Source organism: Dasypus novemcinctus, chromosome 7, assembly GCF_030445035.2.
Source record: "Dasypus novemcinctus isolate mDasNov1 chromosome 7, mDasNov1.1.hap2, whole genome shotgun sequence".
Taxonomy (NCBI): domain Eukaryota; kingdom Metazoa; phylum Chordata; class Mammalia; order Cingulata; family Dasypodidae; genus Dasypus; species Dasypus novemcinctus.
The window spans coordinates 49,945,065-49,971,780 of NC_080679.1; the positions used below are offsets into that span (position 1 = coordinate 49,945,065).

Genomic DNA, 26,716 nt, shown 5'->3' on the forward strand with positions numbered 1-26,716 from the left:
AAAATGCTGTTTGACCTAAAGTAAGGGGGAAATGGAAAGGAGAAATGAGTTTATATGGCTACGAGTTTCTAAAAAAGAGTCTGGAGGCTGGCAGAAGGTTTGCCCTCATGCACAACTGAGCAGAGTCAGAGAGACAGATAAAGCAGATACAACCCCCAGATATTGGTTCCTTTGAGGGCTAAAGAGACCCATGGGAGTTATGGTCATGGCCGATGGGGTTAACTACCAGGGCAGATGGCCCCTCTTTGGAAATGGTGTTTATGTGTGATGAATCTGGACTCAGATGGGATCTCCCTTCATAAGACTTTCATGCTAATGTGCTGGAGGTGCAGTTAATGTTGGGGTTTAAGATATATTTAGGGGATTTGAATCTCTGGACTGACAATGTGATAGCCAGATCCTGAGCCTCAACAGACTCCAGCACCTACAATCTGATTTATTGGACTTACCACACTCAGCTAAGATGGAGGTGAAGAAGGACAACCACCACACCATGGAGCCTAGAGTGATTACAACTGAAAATGGGAGGATTGCATCCAGCATCCAGGTGGAATCTGAGCCTCCTCTTGACATAAAGGTGCAATGGACACAACCAATCCAGTGTCCACATAGAAGAGGTGGCATTGGATTGGGAAAAGTGGACATAATGGACAAAGGGTATGGGGAAAGGCAGGAAGAGATGAGAGGTGGAGGCGTCTTCGGGACATGGAGCTGCCCTGGATGGTGCTTCAGAGGTAATCACCGGACATTGTAAATCCTCACAGGGCCTACATGATGGAATAGAGGAGAGTATGGGCCATGATGTGAACCAATGTATATGAGGTGCAGAGGTGCCCAAAGATGTACTTACCAAATCCAATGGATGTGTCATGATGATGGGAACGAGTGTTGTTGGGGGGGGGGAGAGGGGAGGTGGGGGGGGTGGGGTTGAATGGGACCTCACATATATATTTTTAATGTAATATTATTACAAAGTCAATAAAAAATAAAAAAATTAAAAAAAAAAAAAAAAAAAAAGAAATAAGGAATAATGTACGTAAGGCAGGCATTAGCCCTACTAAGCAATACAATCCCATGCCTGATAGGGACCAATCAGCATGGAGCCCAAGCCATGTGATTCTGCTCTTTCTTAAACAAGTTTCCAGGAAAATGCTCAGTGATGTTATCAGAATATTACACAATATAGTTTTCATTTTGTTGTTTTGTTTTAAATTCAACACAATATAGTTTTACTGTTTCTCTTTCATAGTGGTTTTCCAACCCCACCCCCCAGCTATATAATTCTTGATGGCATGGGAAACTTTCTATTAATTGCACTAAAATGACTACTTTTGAGTTGACTTTTGTAACCCAGTCAGTGTTCTAAAACTTAAAGAGCTAAGATTTCTTATCTTCTTCATCTATTATGTCTTGAATACTCATTAAATGAAAGAAAAATACTTTGGAATTCTGGTGTCAATAAATCAATCACCCACCTGACTTTTATTATTAAAATATGTTAGAAATTGATTATCTAAAAGACTTTTATATAAACAGTGACATCTTTGACTTTGGCTCTCTGCCAACATTAACAAATACCTAAGCTAATGTAGCTAGAAGCCTTTGTTTTCAAAACACCTTTGGAACTAACTTTTAAACCATGTTTTAGACAAAATTCAAATAACAAGTTTAATTCTTTCAAATATGTTCTTGCTTTTCTAGGTTATTCCAGTGGTGCTAGAATTTGTTACTAACAGATTGGGACGCATGTTCATTGAATCACCGCCCTTTGATTTATCCAAGGCATTTGGAGATAGTAACTGCTGTGCACCACTAATTTTCGTGCTCTCTCCTGGAGCAGATCCCATGGCTGCCCTTCTAAAATTTGCTGATGACCAGGTACCTTTAGACAGATGATATTATGTTTTTTTTAAAGCAAAATTTGCTTGTAGTTGAACTCCTAACGGCTGAATCTTTGAAAAACTTGGTGGCCCAGAGGTTGACAGGGCCCTAAAAAAATGATACTTAAATGGCAACACAGACGTTAAATACAGCTTGTTATCCAAATTATAAAACCGGAATTTGGATTGGGGAGACACTTGATTTTCTTTACGTTTGAGGAGGCCTGGGGACTCTGTGGCATCATTTGTACGAGGGCATGAGCTTGGGTTGACTTATACATTCAAGTCTGGACAGTGACCCTGGGGAAAAACCTCTTTTTTAGTTTTCCAAAGGGCTGTTGATGCACAGTATCAGAAATGGGAGTTTTATTTAGGGGAAAACTTAAATTCCAAGGCTGTAAAATGTCCAAATCAAGTCACCATCAGAGAGACTTTCTCACCAAAGTCAGCTACTGTTGCAAAGCAAGATGGCCACCAATCTCTGCCAAGGTCTCTGCCTTCCCCTCCAGAATCTACCATTTACTGGAGCTCAGCTGTGGGCAACCAGGCATAGGGTTTATCTCTATCTGGGCTCCCACAATCAGTCTAGGCTGCTCTGCTTTCTCCTCAAGGTCAGCTACAAGCTATTGACATATGGCTCATCTTTCCTGGGCCTCAAATCTCTAAACCTCTTGAGGGCTTCTCTCCTTGCAGCTATTGATGAAACTGGAGTTCTTTCTCTCTCAGAGCAGGATCAAATATGGTGGCTTTCTTTTTCCTGTGTGTCTCTGTGTCTCCATTTATATCAGACCCAGCAAGAGGTCAGAGACTCCAACAAAGTGTCTCATGCCCACAGGAATGGATTAGTTAAAAAATGTAATCTTTCTCTTTTTTGGATTCACAAAATAATATCAAAACTGCCGCTCCTCTCTAATCTTGTCCCTTTTCCTTACTTCTAAATGGGAACCTCCCTTGACTTACCAGAACAAGAATACATTATAATCAACAGGTTGGAATATGTTCTAATATTTAAGTTTCTAGGCTTAAAAAATATTAAAATTAATTCACTAGAAATTCTTGTGAACCTACAGTCTAGAATAAGAAAATAATAAACACACTGGGGCATTTTTAGTTGATTTCCTCCCTTTTGGCATAATCAAAATAATTTTTATGATAATACAGATATTTCTAAAACCACCACCACTATTTCTGTGTGTTTAATACATACTGTTAAATTCACTCGACCTTGTTATAGACATTTTCTCTCAACTTTTACAACAATACCTGAAGTATCTTATTTTACATATGGAAATAGTAGAGCATAAAAAGATTAGTTTCTCAAAGGCCACATAACTATAGACATACCTTGTAGATATTGTATATTGCAATAGAGTAAGTCAGGTGAACTTTTTGGTTTCCAAGTGTATATAAAAATTATGTTAACACTATACTGTAGTCCGTTAAGTGTGTAATAGCATTATGTCTTTAAAAACAGTATACTTACCTTAATTTAAAAAGACTTTATTGCTAAAATGTGCTAACCATCATATGAGCCTTCTGCAAGTCATAATCTTTATGCTAGTAGAGGGTCTTGCCTCAATGTTGATGGCTGCTGGCTGATCAGGGTGGTGGTGGCTAAAGTTTGGGGTGACGGTGGTAATTCCTTAAAATAAGACAATGTCTCTTCCTTTCATGGAAGGTTTTTCTGTAGCATGCAATGTTGTTTGATAGCATTTTGCTCATAGAACTTCTTTCAAAATTGTAGTCAATCCTCTCAAACCAGACCACTGCATTCTCAACTAAGCTTATATAATACTCTAAACCCTTTGTTGTCATTTCAGCAATGTTTACAGCATCTTCATCTGAAGTATATTCCATCTCAAGAAACCACTTTCTTTGCTAATCCGTCAGAAGCACCTTCTCATCCATTTAAGTTTTAGCATAAGATTACAGCAATTCAGTCATCTTCAGGCTCTACTTCTAATCCTAGTTTTCTTGCTATGTCCATCACATCTACAGTTGCTTCCTCTGCTGAAGTCTTGAACCCCTCAATGTCTTCCATGAGGGGTAGGATCAACTTCTTCCAAACTCCTGTTAATGTTGATATTTTGACCTCCTCCCATGAATTATGAATATTCTTAATGGCATGAAAATGGTGAATCTTCTCCAGAATGTTTTTGATTTACTTTGCCCAGATCAATCAGAGAATTATGACCACTATAACCTTACGAAATGTATTTCTTAAGTAATAATACTTGAAAGTCAAAATTACTCTTTGATCCATGGGTTACAGAATGCATGTTGTGTTAGGAGGCATGAAAACCACATTAATCTCATTGTACATCTTCACCAGAATTCTTGAGTTCATTTCAATGAGCAGCAAAATTTTGAACAAAATTTGTTTTTCTGAGCAATAGGTCTCAACTGTGGGTTTAAAATATTTGGTAACCATGTTGTAAGCAGATGTGCTGTCATCCAGGCTTTGTTGTTCCATTTAGAGAGCACAGGGAGAGTCGATTTAGCATAATGCTGAAGGGCCCTAGGATTTTCAGAAATGGTAAATGAACATTGGCTTCAGCTTAAATTCACCAGCTGAATTAGTCCCTAACAAGAGAGCTAGCCTGTCCTTTGAAGCTTTGAAGCCAGGACTTGACTTCCCCCCTCTATCTATGGAAGTCCTCGATGGCATCTTCTTCCAATCGAAGGCTGTTTGGTCTACAGTGAAAATCTGTTGTTTAGTGTAGCTACCTTCATCAGTTATCTTAGCCAGATCTTCTTGAGTTAACTTGGTGCAGTTTCTATTTCGACTCTTGCTACTTCACCTTGCACTTGCACATTAGGGAGACAGCTTTTCTCCTTAAACCTCATGAACCAATCTCTGTTAGCTTCCAGCTTTTCTTCTGCAGCTCTCTAACTTCTCTAAGCTTTCATAGAATTGAAGAGATGTAGGGCCTTGCTCTGGATTAGGCTTTGGCTTAAGGGAATGTTGTGACTGGTTTGATCTATCCAGACCACGAAAACTTTCTCCATATCATCAAGAAAGCTGTTTCACTTTCTTATCACTCATGTGTTCACCAGAGTTGGACTTCTAATTTCCTTCAAGAACTTTTCCTCTGCATTCACAACTTAGCTAACTATTTGGCACAAGAGGCCTGGTTCAACTTTCAGCATGCCTTCCTCACTAAGCTTAAACATTTCTAGCTTTTGCTTTAAAATGAGATACATGGAAGCCATTGTAGGGTTATTAATTGGCCTAATTTCAATATTGTTATGTCTCAGGGACTAGGAAAACCCAAGGAGAACACACACAACATTTATCCATTATGTTCCCCATCTTACATGGGTATGGTTCATGATGCTGCAAAACAGTTAAAATAGTAACATCAAAGATCACTAATCAGAAATCACCATAGCAGATATAGTAATTTTTGAAATATTATGAGAATTACCAAAATGTCCACATGCTGTTGGAAAAATGGCATCAATCGACTTGCTCAACACGGGGTTGCTGCAGACCTCAATTTGTGAAAAACACAGTATCTGTGAAGTACAATAAAGTGACGTGCAATGAAAACAATGTATGCCTGTGATAGGTTAAATATTCTTTACTGAATCAATTTGTATTTTAACACCCAATGTCTTTTTATATTGCATGCTCTTCTTACTTACTAGCATGACCCTTACTGTTTCTTAAAGAATTACTCAATCACAGCCAAAACAAGCCACAGTCCACAAATGAACAAAAAATAGTGATAAACATTACACAATGCATAAAATGTCCAACAGAAGATACAATTTATACATATCCTATACTATATATCAATTTCATGATGAAATTTTGAATGGAAGAGTATGGCCCAAATTAGTTTCTCTAGAGATAAAAAAAACTAGAGAAATCTTAAAGAAACAATGATTATTCTTTAATTTGTTATTGTAACAATTTCTCTCTCCTGGCCTGTAGATAACTTCACTCATTTCCCAGAATGGAAATCTGTTCATTAATTCATCAAGAAATACTTCTATTGCATACCTACTATGCATCAGGTACTTTTTAAGCTGCTGGTATATATAGAAGTGAACAAAATAAAATCCCTGCCTTCATGGAGCTTGAATTCTAACTTGTGTGTGTTTTCACTTTTCAGTTAATGAAAAATAAAGCAGGAGGATTAGTGAGTGCAAAGGCTATGAGATGGAATTAATTTTGACTTGTTCTAAGACAAACTACAAGGAGGCTGCTATGGTTGAAGGAGATGAGGTCTAAGACGTGGTGAGGGACCAGATCATGTCAGGCCTTTGTAGGCTACAGTAAGGACTTTGAGAAAGATGGAAATACATAATAGGCTTGTAGGCAACAAAGTGACATGATCTGATCCATGAATTTTTAAATCTCATTCTAGTTGCAGTGTGGGGAATTAATTAAAAGTGGTGCAAAATGGAAGAAGGATGCAAATAGGCAGGGGTAATGGAGTATTGAAAGTCCAGGAAGAGCAGTGGTGGGCAGAATTAGAATGGAGATGGCAGAGGGAGTAGCAGTGTCAATTCTGTAGGGACTCCCCCTCTCCAAATCAGCACCACCTGTCCAAACCTTAGAGACCTTTCCAGTTCCTAGCTGTATCTCTCTTCACAGTATACAATGTGATTATTTTCTGGTCCCTATGTAGGACTGTTCAGTGCAATGTCTTCACTTGCTATCCCCACGATTTTCTAGGAACAGTAGTACCAGCTCTGTTTCATTTTATGTTGCTTCTATCTACTAGTGACAGTGAGCCCTGAGCATCCAGAGAGGGCCTTAGACCTAATTCTTTCACTGTTTCCATCACTCAAGGTCTTTTCCAGAGAAGCAGTCAGGTGGTAACTGCTATAGAAAGAAGGATATCCACGGAGTCACAGACAACATATTCAGAAGCCACAAATGAATCAGGATATAACAGAATGTGGAAATCTTTGAAGAAACTTTTAAATGGAAAATGGTTGTTAATGGTTTCTTAGTTTTGTGAGGTAGCCAAGTTAATAATTAAAATATAATTATTCATAGGTCTGGAGAACTTGGACATGTTCATCAGTCTTTTTTTTTTTTTTTACTGTAACTTCTATAACATTTTGTTTGATTTGGTTTTAAACAAATCAATTTTATTGATACATATTAATAAAGCATACAATTCACCCAAAGTGTACAATCAATGGTATTTAGTATAATCACATATATGTGTCATCAGTCTTTTTACAGTTTTCTTTTGGGCTTGGATTTTAGCATTTGCTTCATGACAGCCAGTCCCTTTCATCTCCCTCTCATGTCTTCTTAATCTGGTTTTTTCTATTGCTCATTCCCAGTATCAAAGAACTACAGACTTTTCTATCTATAACCATGACTGTTTCCAACATGAAATGACTTGCTTTTTATCTAAATGTTATAGAGTTTTTAGTCAGTAAGAGTTTTTAGGGCTGCATATCATGTGTGGGCCCTTTAGGGATGTTACATAATTAAATTTTAATATATTTAACATTAAAGTTTCCTATAATAACATTGATTCTTCTGAAAATGAGATTTTTAAGAACATCTTTACTATTTTCTACACAGGGTTATGGAGGATCAAAACTTAGCTCTTTATCTCTTGGTCAAGGCCAAGGACCCATAGCTATGAAGATGTTGGAAAAAGCTGTCAAGGAAGGAACATGGGTTGTTCTTCAGAACTGTCACCTCGCCACCTCTTGGATGCCAACCCTTGAGAAAGTTTGTGAGGTAAAAATGTAAGATTTTAAAAAATAAATTGTATTCTGGCTTCTAATTAGTGATATACACACCATCCAGATAATTCCATTACTATCCTCTAATTTGGAGGGTTTTGGGTTAATGGCAAGGCTGTATCACCGGAGAGATGGGCTCATATTAGGAACTCCATCTAGAAGAATAGAGGAGAGCATGTGATCCGGCCTTGTTGATTCTCTTTCCATAGGGGTGTGGGCTTATCCAGTGAAAAGGGAAATATTAGTGATCCAGAGGAGCAGGCTTAAAGGTGAGAGTAAACCACAGGGTAGACAAAAACCATTTTATTTTTGCAGCTATGAAACAAAAGCAGCAAAGGAGGCTCTTCAGGGTAAAATTCAGGTGACCTCTCTAAACCCAAAGGCTCAGGATGGATCTTTTCTTTAGCCCATGTTTCTTCCACTTGGCCAGTTGGCCTGCTCCAGAGGAGCAATCTCAAACCAAAGAGATTCTACCCCCCATTTGCAGTGGGTCACAATGCTCCCCTATTTTAATGGGCAAAAGTTCCAGAGAGAAACCCTCTGTAGCTCAACTGAGTAAACAGAAGACCTGGCACTTGATTCTGATAAACAGGAGAAAATGCATCATTTGGAATTGCCCATGACCCTAGCCCCTCCTTCCTCATGCCTTCCCAGAGTTTCTCAAGCTACTAAATAACCAAGGGAATGATATAAATTGCACTATCCAGCTATCCAACTGAATCTTTAAGGGGCAGATTTTATTTTTCTTTATGGCACTTGTCAGTACTTTGTTTTGTCTGTATCTAGTACCTTGAATAGTGCCTGGCTCTTTGGTCTTAAAACCTTTCAATGCTTCCCATTGCATGCAAGATAAAGTTCAAATATATAAATAGTGCTGTTAACTATACTCACAATGTGCTACCATCACCACCATCCATATATTTAAATGAAGTTAAAGGAGGAAATTTTAGGGTAGTATATGTGGTACTAGAATAAAAATTGTAAACAATAACAACATAGGACTGTACAAGCCATGAACCCTAATGTAAACCATGGACTATAGTTAATAGTACAATTATAAAAACGTTCTTTCATCAACTTTAACAAATGTACCACACTAAAGCAGGGTAGTAATAATGTGATGGGAAATGGGAAATCTGTATTTTATACATGATTTTTCTGTAAACCTACAACTTCTCTAATAAAAAAAAAAAAGATGAATTTCAAACCCCTAATGTAGGCTTATAAGACCCTTCCAAATCTGACTTTTGCCTGCCTCACAGGCTTCATCTCTGGGTGCTTTCCATTTTGACTTCTCTGAATTAGCCGTTAGAACTTCTTTCACATTTGTGGGCACGGCACATTTTCTCAATAATATGGACCACCATAATAGATGTTATTTCTATCTGGAAAACTATTCTTTAAAAAAAATTGCCATAACAACCCGTACTTGTCCCTCAGGCCTTATGTTAGGGTTCTGAATTCGTACCTGTTTCCTTATGGCCCCTCTGTCTCTAGGCTATTCCCATGACTTGTTGAACTGGATCATATAGAGCCATCATGGAGTCATGTAAGAGAAAAGAACTGTGTCCCTAAGGGATGGTGAACCTGCTCAAAGTCCCATGAGTCATGTTGCTGAAGGCGCTGGACTTAACAGTCATCACTATTATTATTAAGGAATGTTGGCAACTAGGCATCCTTCCTAATTCACTCCATCCTGTCACAACCATCTTTTTTTTTTTTTTACTGATGAAGATTTGCAATGAAAAAGAAAGATATCACTGATGTGGACAATTGGGGCAGGTAGCAGTTGGGAATGGGAAATGTACAGGAAGAGAGGGAATAGCCCATGGCAATTATTCTTAGGCTCTATATAGCCTTCACGACAGAGCTAAGTGAGAGTTCTGTAATCCTTAGGAGTTCCGGCTTATCTCCTTAAACAAATAGAACTAATAGTGCTATGCTTTAATGCTTCAGGATATACTGGTTTTTCCTGACCTTCAAAATCTTCCTTTTTTTTCATCTTCACTTGGCTTAATATTGACTTATTTGAATGTGTTGCTTATTCTTACAAGCTCACTACAGCAAGAAGGAATTATACTTAATCTACCTCTGTGAAACAGAATTATTTCTGTATATTTCAGCAACATTGGTGAGATATAAGATTGTTTGGAATGTTTTAGTCATTTTGTTGTTGTTGTTGCTAATTCTGAATTAAGTAACACCTTTTAAAACCTTAGAGTCATGTGAATAGATTTCATCCCTGGAGAATGACAGCACCCCAGGCCTTCTCAGTGAATTATATTGGTTCAGTGGTGGGATCAGAATTTAAAGCCTTTGCTGAAAATTGCAGCAATTAAAGCTCTATTTTGTTAAAATGCTCCTTCCCACTTCCAATCCCCCCATGCACATATGACCTTTAGATTTCCCTTGGGTTTTAGTCACTCTTTTCGTGTGTGATTTCTTTTCTTACAGGAGCTAAGCCTAGAAACAACACATCCAGATTTCCGAATTTGGCTGACAAGTTACCCATCTCCAAATTTCCCTGTGTCTGTGCTGCAGAATGGAGTGAAAATGACCAATGAAGCTCCAAAAGGTTTACGAGCTAATATCATTCGATCATACCTTATGGACCCCATCTCTGACCCCGAGTTCTTTGGCAGCTGCAAAAAGCCTGTTAGTAATGGATAAGTCTTGTTACCTCAGCCCCGTAAAGCAATTCAAGTGGCCCCTGTTGGTTCTGGATGTGTGAACTGAGTAAAAAACTACAAATTAAATAGGCCTCCTGCACTGCAGTGCAGTTGGTTTTGATTACTGATTATTGACTGTGGGGAAGTCAATTTTATTAATATTTTATTTTAATTTTACCACCAGCCTCATTCCTGCTCAGCTGAGAGCTCATGGGGTGTCATTAATAATGTAGCTTTCTCTTTAGAAAGTCAGCTGTAAGCCATTCCCAGTACAAATCTGCAAGGTTGGAGAATCTTGTTTCAGGATATTAACTGAGCCCTTTGCTATATGGAGCCATATCTCTAAATTAAAACGTAAAAATATTTCCTCCATATAACTATAATGAGAGCCAAAATGATTTTCCTCCTTGATGGATGAGACTCATAAGAGCCTTTTTTAGCGTCACCAGGCAAGCGGGAAACCACCCACTGCTTTCATGATTAGAATTCTGTGTGTGAATGTCTGTGACCTAAAATTGTTTCATAGTGTTTTACCATAATTAAAAATGGAAGAGTTTCTTTTTAAGAGGGGTTATGAACCTAGTGGGTTTTTTTTTTTGCCATGAAAAAGCTTACTCTTTTAATGTCTGAATATGTTTTAAGTCACATCAAAAAGAAACATTGAAAATAAAGAAGTATTTTCATTAAACAAGTCATTGTACTAAAAAAAGGAAAAAACTCACACAAAGCAAAACCTGTACTTAAACTAAGTCAAACCTTATCCTAAGTTCCTAAGAGCTACCTTCTGACTCGTTGTTGCATTTATTAGGCCCAGAGAGAACTGGTTATTCCCTGTTAGTTGGTCAGGGCATTTCTGTATATGATGGGCTTGACAGAGCCTCTTTGCAAAATTTTACTCAACCCTTACTTTCCTTCTAGACAAAAAAGATCTATCTAGCTGTAGTCACAAATATTAAATGTCTTCAACTCTCTAGTACTTCACCTAGGGCCTGCATTTGGTGGGCTTCAGGCCACAGGGATGGAGTTGGCACCTTTCTTTATTTAACTCCTTCTACACTTGATATCTGTCGATACTAATAAAGTTTGGAATGTGGGCATGGAGCAGGGGGAGGGTGCCAGACGGTTCTTCTTCTGATGGTATTGCTTGGAGCTCCTTGGCCTTGGAAGGGGTTCAAAGTCAACTTTTTTTTTCTCTCTCCCCCTTCCTTTCTCCCCTCCGTCCCTCCGCCTTCCCTCCCTTCCCCTTCCCTTTCCCTTTCTATCTTTCTATCTTTCTCTCTATCTTTTTCTCTTGAATTCTTTCGGGGTTCCCCACGGAGTGTCTGACTGGGAGGGTATCCCTTTGCAGTGCCTCGCCTTCAGCTTGCTGCCTCTGGGCCCGCTCAGCTTCTGGTTTTCAGCATCTGCTCCATGCAGGCTCTTACTGGTGGGTTTCCTCACTCCCTGGCAAGAGTCCCCTTGACTGGAAAACTTTTAAAATGACCCCTCTCTGACAGTCCTAGCCCAAATTCTCCATTTGCCCCTTGGGACTCAACCCCCTTGACCTCCACTGTGGGCATGTGGTGACTTCCCTCTCACAGTCCTCCATTCTGCCCCTCACAGACTCCTCAGCACTTTCAAGTGTGAGTTTTGTGCGTTTCCACACAGTGCCCTTGCTACAGGGAACGTGCATCAAGTCTTGAAGTGGCCCCATTAATTCCTTCTCACTAACAGGCTTAGCGGACAGACTCCCACTCCCCCCTGCCAACACACACACCCTTCTCCCTTAAAGGGGGGGAAGGGGGCTCACAGTATAACACCTACTCTCTACAAGGAAATCTCTTCCCAAATCCTCCTCAAACTCTATTTTGACCCTGTTATATCTTTATGGGTTTTAGAGCTGTTTAATTAGATTGAACAATCTCCTTTGAAACTTCTCCGTGGTGGTCTGGTACCACACATTAGAATGCATACTTCTTTCATCATGGTACTGAAGTTGGCATCTCCAAAATTCTACAACACACCATTAACTTGGACGAGCTCGCTGTACCCTGTAGCTGTGTGGGCCAACTAAACATGTAATGTATACAAACGGGCACATTTTAGCTTGAATAGCCTGTAGAAATACTCTGAACTCTGTTTTAGTTATGCTTAGGACAAATATATCCCGACACTATTTAAAAGCAAAAATAATTACTTTCATTTTGAAATATGGCAAGTATAATGCAATGTTAGGGGGAAAATAATCATGTGACACCATTTCTTTTCATCACAGGAGGAATTCAAGAAATTACTCTATGGCCTCTGTTTCTTTCATGCATTAGTACAAGAGAGACGGAAATTTGGACCCCTGGGGTGGAATATTCCTTATGAGTTCAACGAGACTGATCTAAGAATCAGTGTACAACAACTCCACATGTTCCTGAACCAGTATGAGGTATGGTAAAAATCACAGCGAGGACATCGCCTGTTTTGCTCTTTATCACACTGCAAGTTGTTTGTATAGTAAGCAGGGATTTCAGATTAATTTTATTCTTATAAAATGAATAGGCAGGATAGTTCCCAACAGCTTATTAAGTAGTACTTTATTATAATAGGCTATTGTAACTGCTATAAAGAATCATTAGCATGTGAGTTGTCTATTAGCAAGCTATACTTTATTGGTTTTATTTTTTAGTTTTTTAAAAATATATAAACACTAATGGAGAGATGAAAAGTCATCATACTGTACTTATTTAAAGGACTTTGGAAAATCTCAAATCAACCAGACTCCAAAATGGAAAGAAAAAAATAAAGAAATGAATAGACTAATTTCCTTCTTTTCTACAGCATGACTTCATTTTTTAAAAAAATTTTTATTTTTTGTCTTTATTTTTTTAATATTACATTAAAACATATATGAGGTCCCCATATACCCCCCACCCCCCGCATGACTTTATTTTTAGAGAAGTAGCATTGTACTGTTGTTCCAGAGTTCCGGCCATTTGTCAGGAGATAAAACAAACCAACCAAACGTCTAAACCAATGGTGCTAACCTGCAGTATGGATTGTGGGAAGCAGCCAGACAGCCCCAGGTTGTCATATAAACCATATTTCATCCTCTGTAGTCCTGATACAAACATATCCACACACACTTTATTTGTTTTTGCTCTATGAAACAGTGCATTCTTTCCAAGATTGCTCTCCTTTGTCTTATTTAATAGAGTAGTTTTAAAATGTTAAATTGCATGAAAGCTACCAGGTTAACCTCTCTTATCTATTAATATAACCTCTACTCTGCTGCCAGAGTTCTCTTTCTTAATGCAAATCTAATCATATCCTACTCCTACTTAATCTTAAAATCAAAATGAAGTACATTTACCTGTAAGATTAACAGATTAAATAATAATATTTAAAATCATTATATCCAGTATTGACATAAATGTGATGAAAGTGGCATTCTCATACTCTGTGACATAGTTATTTGGCAATGTGTAATGAATTCTAAAGTTGTTCACACTGATAATCTGAATTTCCAACAATTGGGGAATAATCAAGTTAATCATAGACATCTGAATAATTGAATATCAATGCAGCCATCAAGAATGATGTTTATAAAGAATTTCTCATGCCATGGGAAATTGCCAATAATATAATGTAAGTGAGGAAAAAAGGCTGCCAAGGTGCATATGCAGCAGGACCTCAAATTAGGTAGATATTTATATTCATATGTATATCCATGTAAAAGACCATAACACAACAAAATAAATTATAACAGTGCCTCTGTCTAAGGGATAGTATTATGAATACTTTGCTTTTTATTTTTAAACTGAGGACCTAATGTTTTATGATCAGGGAAAAAAAGCTATGAAAATGGATTCCATCATTTTAGGATGAACTTCAAGTTCCGAGCAAAACATGATCCTTCATCACCAGCCCCCTTGTTCCTTCTCTAGTGCCATCACCCACCCCACCCCCAGCATACCCCACCCTGCAGGCACACTGGTTCCATACCACACTATCCTTCCTCTCCCCTTTCTCCCTCTTTCCCTCTCTCCCTCTCCTTTTCCCCTTTTCCTGAAAACTTAAATATCTTTTTATATTAAATCCTTGTGAACTCAGAAGTCCATCCCCTTAGAAGACGTCCCTGACCTCTCTCCTCTATCCTGTCCCCAGTATCTCTTGGAAACCCTTACTCTGCACTCACTGGATGTATCTTGATGATAATCTTTCTCATATTAGCTGTCTGCTTCTTTGGTTACCCATTAGATTGTAAGCAACTTGAAGGCAAATTCTGAGTCTTTACTTCTACTGCTTCAGTTCTTCCACAGCTTCCGTCCCAAAGATGTCATGGAACATGTTTCTGTGGCGTAAATGAAAATACTATATTACACCCCCTCCTCAATCAAATATATAAAGAAAATCAGATTTGTAACATGATAGAAAATATAAATTGTCACTTCACTACCATAATCATTGACTTCTGGAATTTTCTAGAACTAGGTGAAATGACTTAGGTGACTCTGACTGGGTAACTATACAGAACTGAAATATTCTAATTATTTTACTGTATTTTAAACAATTTCATTCTATCTAATGTTCTGAGGCAACCCAGGACCTTATATATGGGAAGCAGGCACTCAATCACTTGAGCAACATCTGCTCCCATTATTATTGCTTTAAAAAAAAAAAAAGAAAATATATTTTTATCATAAAAAACAGGTTTTACTATCTTTTGGTTTATTTATACTTACAGTTCAATTCACAGCCTTTTATTAGCGATTGCTATAGTTTGGGCATATAAGGAAGAAGAATCAATGGGTCCCTGCCTTTAAGGTGTTCCATGTTCAGGGGGGAAGACAGAAATCAACCAAATAAGAGTTATATGTAAGGTGATTATACCTCTTAGTTTGCTGGCCTTTGAAGTTTTAAAATAGGTTTGTAGACCACTGGTTGGTACTTCCAGCTTCAGGATTACACACAGTTCTAGTTTGGCTACATGGTTAAATCTGAAAGATGACCAATGACAACCAGTCTCTTTTTTCCGATTGGATCACAAACTGACACTTACCATTCAAGGACATCATGTGGGGTGCTCACTAAAACCAAGCACACTGGGACACAGGTATTAAAGCCACCCATTTCAGGTCGTGATGGAAGGAGTGTTTCACCATGCTGCTTATCATGACCACTTGGTGGGGTGTCAACTTGTGCCATGACCTGGTCCCATGACCTTCAAGATGCACAAAATTCTGGCCACCAATAGGTGGAGTCAGTGGAAAATGGAGGAATTTATAGGTTTAGCATATATGAACTATGTATGGGAAATTGAGTTTGAGCCGTCCTACCTCAGTCACAGAGCAGTCTGAAAGCTGTTGCTACAGTCATGTTACTTATTGTATGATGTAGATCTACAACTATTATTTATTTTATCATTGGGTGACATTTTTTATATTACAGTAAACCCTTTGGAAACAATAACTTCAAAAATGTAAATAGGCCTATTTTGAAAAATAATATACATTATAGTCTATAGTGAAGAGTCAGTTGTGTGAAGAATTTAAAATTTAATAACAATAAAATGCAGCTTTGTGAAGATTATAGACAATATTCTTTTAAAAATTAAAAATAATGAAACCATATTGAAAAGTACACTCCTCACGAAAATGTCAGAGGCATGTCACTTGAGTCAGACATGGCTGAGAAGCTAACTAAAATTTGTGACTATATACTAAGAAAAATTCTGCTTATACTTTTTAAAAGATATTCATTATTAACAGCATTTGTTGCTTTAATGTCTTAATTATTTTAAGAAATATTTTTATTTTGAAAATGTTTTAATTGAATAAAACTATTTTATAGATCTAAAAATATACCAAAATAGATTTCTCAATTTGTACTATTTTAACATTTTATAATACTGTCATTCATACCCTCTTTCTTTCTTTCTTTCTTTCTTTCTTTCTTTCTTTCTTTCTTTCTTTCTTTCTTTCTTTCTTTCTTTCTTTCTTTCTTTCTTTCTTTCTTTCTTTCTTTCTTTCTTTCTTTCTTTCTTTCTTTCTTTCTTTTCTTTCTTTCTTTCTTTCCTCCCTTTCTCCCCTACCCCCCCACCCTGATTGTCTTTTCTCTGTGTCTATTTGCGCGTCTTCTTTGTCTGCTTCTGTTGTTGTCAGCAGCATAGGAATCTGTGTTTCTTGTTGTTGCGTCATCTTGTTGCGTCAGCTCTCCATGTGTGTGGCACCATTCCTGGGCAGGCTGCACTTTCTTTTCCACTGGGCAGCTCTCCTTACAGGGCGCAATCCTTGTGCATGGGGCTCCCCTACGCGAGGGACACCCCTGCGTGGCATGGCACTCCTTGCGCGCATCAGCACTGCACATGGGCCAGCTCCACATGGGTCAAGGAGGCCCCGGGTTTGAACTGCGGACCTCCCATGTGGTAGACGGACGCCCTAACCACTGGGCCAAGTCCGCCGCCCCATACCCACTTTCACTCTCAAAAAATGTTTGGACAATAGGGTATTTGGGGGAAGCAGACTTGCAACAAAAAGAGACACAGATTCCCATGCCACTCACAAGAATAGAGGTGGACACAAAAGAACATGCAGCAAATCGACACAGACAACTTGGGGTGGGGGGAGGGAGAGAAATAAATACAAAATAAATAAATCTTTAAAAAATAGGGTATTTGGTCATTCTAGTTATATAGAGGTGTTAAACTCCAATAAGGAGGTAAGTGGCTCTGTTTGATGTGATAAAGGAAGGCTCCTCAGAGGAGGTACATGGGTTAGGATTTAAGCAATAAATTGAAGGTTTTCAGGTAGATTCTGTGAAGAGACAACAAAGAGGTTAAGAAAGAAAAGGTGCATATTAATGTAAAGTTTCAATTAACCATAAGCATTTTGGAATGACCTCATGTGCATGCTAACTGATAATGGGAGTTAATCTTTTGTTATTGGTGTGCTTGCAGGAGAAGATTTGCATTTAAGAGATATCATTCTAGCAACAGAGTAGGGGGTAGATTAGAGAGTCTTAGATGAGAGGCCAATTTTAGGAAACCATCACAATAGCAGGGAAGAGATGATAAGAATTTAAGCTTAAGTGTTTGAGTTAGGAGGGGGAACACGGTAGAGAAGCAATAAAAATGGAGGAAAAGAATCTAAGATATTAAATGTAAAGGAAGAGGGAAGAGTCTCAGATGACATTTGTTTTCTGGTCCGGTGGTTGGTGGTACCATCCATTGATCCAGACATGCAATAGGATGAGAAATTAATAGGTGTATGACAGGTAGGAAGTGGAATGGCAGGGAGGGAGAATGGGACTACTTCAGTCTCTTACATTTTATACATCTGGATGTCCACATGAAAATGCTTTATAGGCTCTTGGCATATGGATTTAAAGCCCAAGAGAGAGCGAGCAAGAAACAGAATTTGTGAATTGTAAAAGTGTGAGCAGAAGCTTGGAAACAGATGAGATTTTTAAGGAAGGCCTCGTGGCATTAAAAAGAGAGAGTTGAGCACCAAAGATCAATGGCAGGAAAGTACAGAAGATATGGAAAATGAAGACTGTGCAGCCAGTAGGAAAAAAAAAGAACAAGCTGAGTAAGACAGGAATGTCGAGAGTAGTCCACCTGCTACAGAAATTAAATTAAACATTCATTGGATTTCCAACAGTAATTTCAAAAGAGTTTTAAATATTTTTAAATGCTGAACTATAACTTCTAGGATTTTGCAGAAATAATACTCTATTTGTTGGGGAAAAGTGGTGCATTAAAGTTCATAAAGCATAAGTTGCTTGTCTCACCGAAGTCTATTTAGAGCAAGATGGCTGCAGACATCTGCAAGGATTCAGGCTTCCTGGGTTCCTACATTCGTGGGGCTTGCTTTTCTCTGGGTTTAAGGTTCCTTTCTTTCAAAGGCTGACTTCTCTTTCCTCTGCGTGCTGACTTCCCGGGGCTCCAGCTAAAGTCTTCAGCATCAAACTCCAACATCAAATCTAACATCAGCAACCCTCATCTCTGTTCTTTGCCATGCCTTTTATCTGTGAGCCTCCACCCTTTGGTTATGACCTAATCATAACTCAATCATGCCCAGGTACAGATCAGATTACAAGCATAATCCAATATCTATTTTTGGAATTCATAACCATATCAAACTGCTACAAATGGCTAATTTAGATCTGACCTTCTGTGTTTCTTATAGTCCATTAGTAGCAAAAAAAAATTATGATATTAAAATGTATTAAATGCACAATGATAAATAATGATGCAGTACAAATATGAGCCATATCACTTTCATCAAGATCTTTAAATGATACAGGACTGGCTAAACTGGTGTCGTCTATTAAATTCAGCAGTGCTTTCTATTCCTCTGAGGTAGTAATTATATAGCAAACTTGATAAAACTGCTACTCAAGAGTTACATTTAATTCATAATATGTTAAAAAGGGATTCTTTGTGGAATGTGAATTCACAGTTCCCTTTGATATTAAATCTATTTCAATCCTTCAACAGTCAACATTTTTCTTCTTAAAACAGAATGATCCAAAGTCTTGATAAAGAAAACAATCAGAATTAAACTACCACACACATGTACACACACACACACACACACACACATAAAAGTTAGACCAATAGTTGTTGCCATCAAGAGAACGAATAGAATGATAAAATCAAAAGAAAGAGGAGTGCACTAACCTTCACTTGGAAATAAGATTAGCTTTATGGTTGCAACAGAAATAAAAAAACAGAACCTCCTAACTTATATCAGAACATGCTTCTGGCTCCTAATAGGTCTAGTGGATCCTCTATGACCATAGAAGCAAAGCTATAGGCTCTGATTCTAATTTATACTGGAAAAAGTAAGACTGAAGGATTTTAAGAGTCTTTGTCCAGGTAAAGCAAGCCCTTGAAGGTTATAAATCTGTCCATAGGCAGTGGACTTGGCCCAGTGGTTAGGGCGTCCGTCTACCACATGGGAGGTCCGTGGTTCAAACCCAGGGCCTCCTTGACCTGTGTGGAGCTGGCTCATGCGCAGTGCTGATGCGCGCCAAGGAGTGCCGTGCCACGCAGGGGTGTCCCCCGCATAGGGGAGCCCTATGCGCAAGGAGTGCACCCCGGAAGGAGAGCCACCCAGCGTGAAAGAAAGTGCAGCCTGCCCAGGAATGGTGCCGCCCACACGGAGAACTGACACGACAAGATGACACAACAAAAAGAAACACAGATTCTGTGCCGCTGACAACAAGAGAAGCGGACAAAGAAGATGCAGCAAATAGACACAGAGAACAGACAACCGGGGTGGGTGGGGAAGGGGAGAGAAATAAATAAATAAATAAATAAATAAATAAATAAATCTATCCATAGACTTCAGGCATCAGAGAGAGGAATCAAATACTAATAGAAAGTTGAAGAGCAAAGATCCTCACAAAAGTGCTCTTTGCTGTACTGTCAGGGCTGAAAAACATCCTTGAGCCCTGATTTTTGGTCAGGTGCTAGAAATTCACGGAGCTAATCTACAATAATATGCTTTGTAAAGAAATAGTAGGGAAATGAATGAGGTTCAACCAATTGGGCTCCCATCTACCATATAGGAGGTCCAGGGTTCAATGCCCAGGACCTCCTGGTGAGGGCAAGGTGGCCCATGTGGTGTGCTGCCCTGCGTGGGAACGCCGCCCAGCGTGGGAAAACCACCCTGCGCAGGAATGCCGGCCGACATGGAGATCTGGCGCAGCAAGATGATACAACAAGAGGCACAGAGGAGAGAAAATAAGGAGACATAGCAGAACGGAGTTGAGGTGGTGAAAACAAATAATTGCCTCTCCCGCTCTGGAAGGTCCCATGATTGGTTCTTGGAGTCGGCTAATGAGAATACAAGCAGACACAGAAGAATACACAGTGAACAGACACAGAGAGCAGACAATGGGGGGAGTGGGGGAAGGGGAGAAATAAATAAAATAAAACTTTAAAAAATAGTAATAATTCAAGGAGTAGGGACAAATTTGGAAAACAAGCAGAAGAAGGCATGATAATCTTATGGAATCCTGTTTCCATAAGGAATTACTAAATATTGTTCTTCCCCATTTCCCATTGTCTTCTTGCATCAAAGTTCTAGAACCACCATCCACTCATCACTCAACTAGAAACCTGGGAGTCTTCGGTGCACAGTTATTCCTTATCCCTTCCAACCATATCCAACCTTCCGTCACTCCCCATTTCCTCCCTCTATCCCATGCCCTATACTGTACTACTACTGTCTACTTGCTGTTCTTGCAATGCATTGTGTTCTTTCACATCTCTGGGCTTTTGTGTACATTTCCCTCCTATTTGGAGTGTCCTTTCCTATGCTAAATCCTGGTCTCTTTCAGAATTCTTTCTTGAATAACCAACTTAAATTCAAAAGCCAAGTTCATATGTGTCATTTTTTCCAGCAGGCACTGTCCAGCATTGTGGTGGGAATCCTTATCCTTGTGGATGAACAGCTGGGAGAGCATTTGTCTTCCATGGTCTGTCATCCTTTCATAAAATACTCTGCCAAAGAATCCAGGAACATGGGTTCCCAGCTCTCAACTTACTCTGGCAACCTTAACAGAGCTGGTAATGCACATAGGCTACTAGGAACTGCCAATGTTTTTTTTCCACAACAGAGGACACAGTTTGCCTAATTATGAGCCAGTAGACTATATGGTGACTTTATTTTGTTTACTCTTGTGTCCCAGTGCCTAAAATAGTCTATGTAGTTGACAACTCATTAAGTCTCAGGTGAATGAAAAAATCACGATATAGGGAGATATCTTCAATCTATTATACTATATGTAAATTTGGTATAATAATCATAGCATTTAAAATAAATAGGAAGTGGAAGAAGTATTTAATATATAATGTTAGAATAATTAGTTATTTGCTAGTAAGAAAAAATAGCTAGATTCTTATTTCATACTATATAATAGCAATTGGATTAAAAATAAATGCTAAATAAGAAAAATTAGCCCATAAAGGAAGAATATACAGGTGGGATATATATTATCAACTTGGCAGAAGGGCAATTGCTTTGTTATTGCTTTTGTAGTTCTGTTTGTGTGTATTTATGTATGTGAAAGACCCATACCCCACTCTCACCCCCACTTCACCCCCAAGGCAACCAATTTCACAGCTGGGAGCATATCTGTCCAGATGTTTTCTTAAGGCATATACAGTTACACACATACATATACACAATGTACATACAATTTTTTCTCTCAAAGGCAAAATTATAGCATGCATATTCAGCTTTAGCTTTCTTTTCCATTCCTACATATGTTGTGGATGTTTCAAAATTGATATAGATCTCAGTTTTAATGGCTGCTTACCAACATTTCCCCTGTGTTAACAATTAGGATTTTATTTGCATTTTGTTGCAAATAAAACAATGTTGAAATGAACAACTTTGTATATAAACCGACATACTGGTAGTTGACTTCTAGTTTAGTTTCTGTTTACACCCTCTTCCCTCCCTTGGTCCCAGCCCTCCTATCACAATGGAGCAGGGAAGCAATCCAAGCTGTGAGCTGCTACAATTTCTGTTACGCCAGCCAATTTACTTGAGTCACTGGGAAAAAAGCACTCCCCATTTTGAGTGGCCCTGGTTGTGACCAAGCTGCTGAGAGAAAGAGCAGGTAGCATTTTACCCATGAGCTCTCAGGAATATTTTGGCCAAATTTAACCTGTTTATACATAAATACAGTTTTCCCCCTTCATTTGTCTGCATCACAAAACCCTTTCAGGGACAACTGGTCCACGTATTGCTCAACTCCAATTACTACTTTTTTAATTGGCACGTGAGTTTTCTTATAGTTCGTTTGTATGATGTGGGGACCCTGTCAGCAAAGCAGTGCATGTACTGATCAAACCAATTGCATGTTCATAGTTGGAAGAACATAAACATTCTGTTGTTCTCCTTCCTGATTTTGCCTGCTTCTCCACAAGGTCTTGGCCACTGACACAGTTCTAAAAAACAAACCTCAAAAAGTTCCAACTCCTAAATTCAATGAATTTTCCCTCTCCACTCACTATCTACTTTTCTCTACTACTTTTATATCTACTGAAGAGATTTTTCAAAGTAGGATCACTGGAATGTAGGGCATATACACTTCAAATTTTAACAGATACCTGGAAAAGGAGGTATATAGAGCACAAAAATGATGAAAAAATCCTAAAGTAAAAGATTGCTAGATTTTTGTAGAAACTATAGTAAAGCATTGCTATAAAAACCATTAAACATCATAGAAATAAAAGACAACTGATTCAACATCTTTATAAAGAGCTTTTAGGGAAGCAGATGTGGCTCAAATGGTAGAGTTTCTGCCTAGAGTACAAGAGGACCCGGGTTCAATCCCTGGGGCCTCCTGGTGAAAAAGAAAAAGAAAAAGAGAAAGTATGCCAGGAAGTGGATTTGGCACAATGGATAGAGCATCCTCCTACTACAAGGGAGGTTGAGGGTTCAAACCCAGGGCCTCCTGACCTGAGTGGTGAGCTAGCCCATGCACAGTGCTGATGCATGCAAAGAGTGCTGCACCACGTAGAGGAGCCCCACACGCAAGGAGTGTGCCCCATAAGGAGAGCCACCCAGCATGAAAAACATGCAGCCTGCCCAGGAGTGGTGCCGCACACATGGAGAGCTGACGCAGCAAGGTGATCCAATAAAAGGAGACACAGATTCCCGGTGCCGCTGACAAGAATATAAGTGGACACAGAAGAACACACAGCAGATGGACACAGAGAGCAGACAACTGGGGGGGGCGGGGGGAGGCGCGTGGGGAAGGGGAGAGAAATAAATAAAAATAAATCTTAAAAAAAAATAAAAGAAAAGAAAGTGTGCCTACTCCACAAGCCAGTGACCATGTGGTGAGCCAAGTGCCTGCATGGCAAGCTGAGTGCCCACGTAGAAAGCCAGTGCTGCACGCAACTGAATAATGCAGCAAGATGATGACGCATCAAAAGAGAGACAAGGGGAGCGATCAAGGTGAAGCACAGCAAAAAACCAGCAACTGAGATCGTGCAATTGACAGGGAACCTCTCTTCCCCTCAGAGATCTCCAGGATTGAATCCTGGTGAATTCTAGAGGAGAGAAAATAAGAAGAAAAGACAACATAGACAGCAAAAACAGCAGGGTGGGAGGAGAAGAAGGCAGTAAAATAAATAAATAAATCTTTTTTTAAAATAAAAGAGCTTTTAGTAATAAGAAAATAAGGATAAACACTCAAATAGGAAAACACGTAAAGAACAGAATAATTTACAAAATAAGACATACAAATTGACAAACATTTTAAATGTCAAAATCAAGAATAAAGAAGGGAAATTAATTTTATTGTTTGTCAGTTTTTTCTGAATGTTGCTCCATGTTGCTAAAAATGGTGAGAAATAGAATTCTTATATACTGCTACATGGTGTTAATATTTATGCTTAGGATAAAGGAGGGAAGCGGACTTGGCCCAGTGGTTAGGGCGTCCATCTACCACATGGGGGGAGGGGGAGGGGGAGGGGGGAAGGGGAAGGGGGAGGGGGAGAGGAGAGGGGAGAGAAACAAATCTTTAAAAAAAAAGGATAAAGGAAATTTTAATGTTAAAAATCAATCATATTGCTATATAAATCATTTTTAAATGCATATACCAAAAAAAGGCAAAATGGAAAAATTATTTCCAAAAATTTAATAAATGAAGGCCAGTTTTTAAAAATGGTTTATATATATATATATATGTATAAAGAAAAACTATTAATGCTTTAATAGAAATGGGAAAAAGGCTAGTTCACAGAAGAACTACAAATGAACCTTATACTAAGAAAAAATTATCAACCTTACTAGTATTCTTGAAGATGCAATTTAAAGCAATGTTAATTATCTTTGGCCTATCAAATTAGCAAAGATTTTAAAACTGATTGCTATGATTGCTGAAGCCTTTTGGAGAAACAATTTGGACATATTTATCAACTGCATTTTGTAAGCTCCTACTCTTTGACGTAGTAATTTCCTTTTGAGGAATCCAGACTAAAGAAATACTAAAAATTTTAAGAAGTATATGTTTAATGAAATAAAATTAAATATAGTACAAGATTAGAAACAACCGAAGTGTTCAACATTAGAAGACAATTTTTCAAATAGTATTTTTAAAGAATATTTCATGAAATGGTAAAAAAAAATAACTCATGAGATATGGTGAAAAATTAGAATGCAAAATTGTATGTACAGTGTGGTTCCAATTGTATGGATATAAAAAGGTGAGAAGGAAATTAAAAAGGTGATTATCTGTGAATTATATTGGATTTGTTTTGAGTGTCACTCAGCACTGCACGGCTCTCAAGGGTGAGGATTGTGGTCTAACCGTTTGTGTAACTCCAGGACCTAAGCAGCGTCTGGCACATAGTAGGTGCTCAATAAATGTTGGTTGAATGGTAAATGAGTTAACCAGATAATAGAGGAGTTCTCATCTCAGCAATGACTGAATGGGAATGAAAAGTCACAAAAGGAGTAAAAAACTGTGGGAAAATCAATATTTAGCAAGGAAGTATACAAAGGGAAGTTGTGTCAATGCAAACTTTTTGTAAGATGTTGTTCTGCTAGATAAAATGCTTTGCTAATGCTTTGCTATATATACATGTATATAGTTTGACATAACTCAATTAACTCAAGCATAAGAAAGCAATACACATATATATTAAACTTCTGTTAATAATTGGGAGAATATAAAATAAGGAAAGGATTGTCTACAAACATGGATCCTACTGCTGCATTATAATCCTTTACAATATACATATATATAGATATAAGCTCACCCAACTGGGGGACACACCAGTTTACTTGGCCCACATCTGGCCTGAGTCTCAATTGGATGCAATATAAATATATATATATATATAGTTAGTTAGTTAGTTATTGAACCTTTGTTAATTGAAAGAATACAAAGTAAGTGAAAGATTTTCTATAAACGGGGGTCCAACTGCTATATCCCAATCCCTCGTGAGATGCATATATACATTTACAAGCTCACCAGTCCGGGGACACACCGACATACTTGGCCCATCTCCAGCCAGAGTCCCAATTGGATGCAGTATAAATATATATACATATATCTAGTTAGTGAGCCTTTGTTAATAATTGAAAGAACATGAAATAAGCAAAGGATTATATATAAACAGGGGTCCAACTGCCATATCGCAATCCCTTACAATATACGTACATAAAGGTATAAGCTCGCCAAACCGGGGGGACACACCAATTTACCTGGCCCACATCTGGCCAGAGTCCCAATTGGATGCAATATGAATATATACACACACATACACACATGTACACATCTAGTTTAATAAGTCTATACTGACAAAAAGAGTAAGAAACAAGAATAACATGGTCAATCAGAAGATTAAATCAATATTCATCAGAGTCACACAATGACAGAAAAATAGAACAGCTTTACATACAAACTTACCAACATCTAGCTCACGGCTGGGAAGCGCTGAATCAGCAGCCAATACCAGAGTCTTGATTGAAAGCAATTCCTGTGCAGAGCACCCTCTACCAGAGTGGGACTTCAACTGGCTGGACCAGGGACTGTCCCTTTTATTGAATTCATAACCAATGAACTTGATACCATAGATGCCAACTTGTGAGCACTGTGTCAATCCCCGAGGAAGTGGCCAGCCTCCTCAAGAAGGAACACAACACTTCCCTGGGCAGTTCATTCCAAGGCTTATGTGTCAAACCTTGAGAAAGTGGCCAGCCTTCCCGGGGAGGACCCCAATACTCCCTGGAAGCACCTTATCTGTTCTTATTTATTACAAAACATTTCCCAGTGTGCCCACTGCTCCAGTTCTCATCATTCCTCCTGAAATATGAAAAGTGCTAACCGTAAGACATTGCTGGTTAACAAAGCTTCCTGCATGATGCTTCACTTTTAGGTTCGAACAACACTCACTATTTTTTTTCCCAATACACACGTTTAATAATGTGAGCAAACAAGTACAATTCTGTATAAAGTGCTCCAAACTGGTTGAGTGACTTGAGCTCTCAATTTTAGGAACTGCCTTATGATGCTCTGCGATACATGACCGGTGAATGCAATTATGGAGGCAGGGTGACCGACGACTGGGATCGACGCACACTGCGCAGCATTCTAAACAAATTCTTCAATACAGAATTAGTTGAAAATTCAGACTATAAATTCGACTCTAGTGGCATCTATTTTGTCCCTCCTTCTGGTGATGTAAGTATGCCCTTTAGGAAAACTACAAGCAGTAAAATATGAAATTCCAATGGTAGTGAAAATAGGAAGTATACCCATTTTCCCAGAGCCTTGCTTTTTGCTAATGCTTGTGTTATCTGCATTTTCTTCTGTCACATAGGGACATAGCACACCCCATACACAAATGGAGTTAGTGATGTCCTCTTTGCTAAAATGTAAGGAGTACCAGAAACATCCTCACCCAAGAATCACTTCCAAAGTAACCTAAAAATATATTAT

At 38.5% G+C, this 26,716-nt stretch overlaps 1 protein-coding gene across 1 annotated transcript in view; it reads left to right on the top strand.

Annotated features, from left to right (window-relative positions):
• DNAH7 (dynein axonemal heavy chain 7) overlaps positions 1 to 26,716 on the top strand; it is a 334,263-nt gene that overhangs the window by 285,721 nt on the left and 21,826 nt on the right. The window contains exons 55-59 of the mRNA XM_058300437.1: positions 1,702 to 1,878; positions 7,438 to 7,599; positions 10,059 to 10,259; positions 12,528 to 12,689; positions 26,273 to 26,458. Of these exons, the coding sequence (XP_058156420.1) occupies positions 1,702 to 1,878; positions 7,438 to 7,599; positions 10,059 to 10,259; positions 12,528 to 12,689; positions 26,273 to 26,458 (888 nt within the window). The remainder of the gene's footprint in view (positions 1 to 1,701; positions 1,879 to 7,437; positions 7,600 to 10,058; positions 10,260 to 12,527; positions 12,690 to 26,272; positions 26,459 to 26,716) is intronic.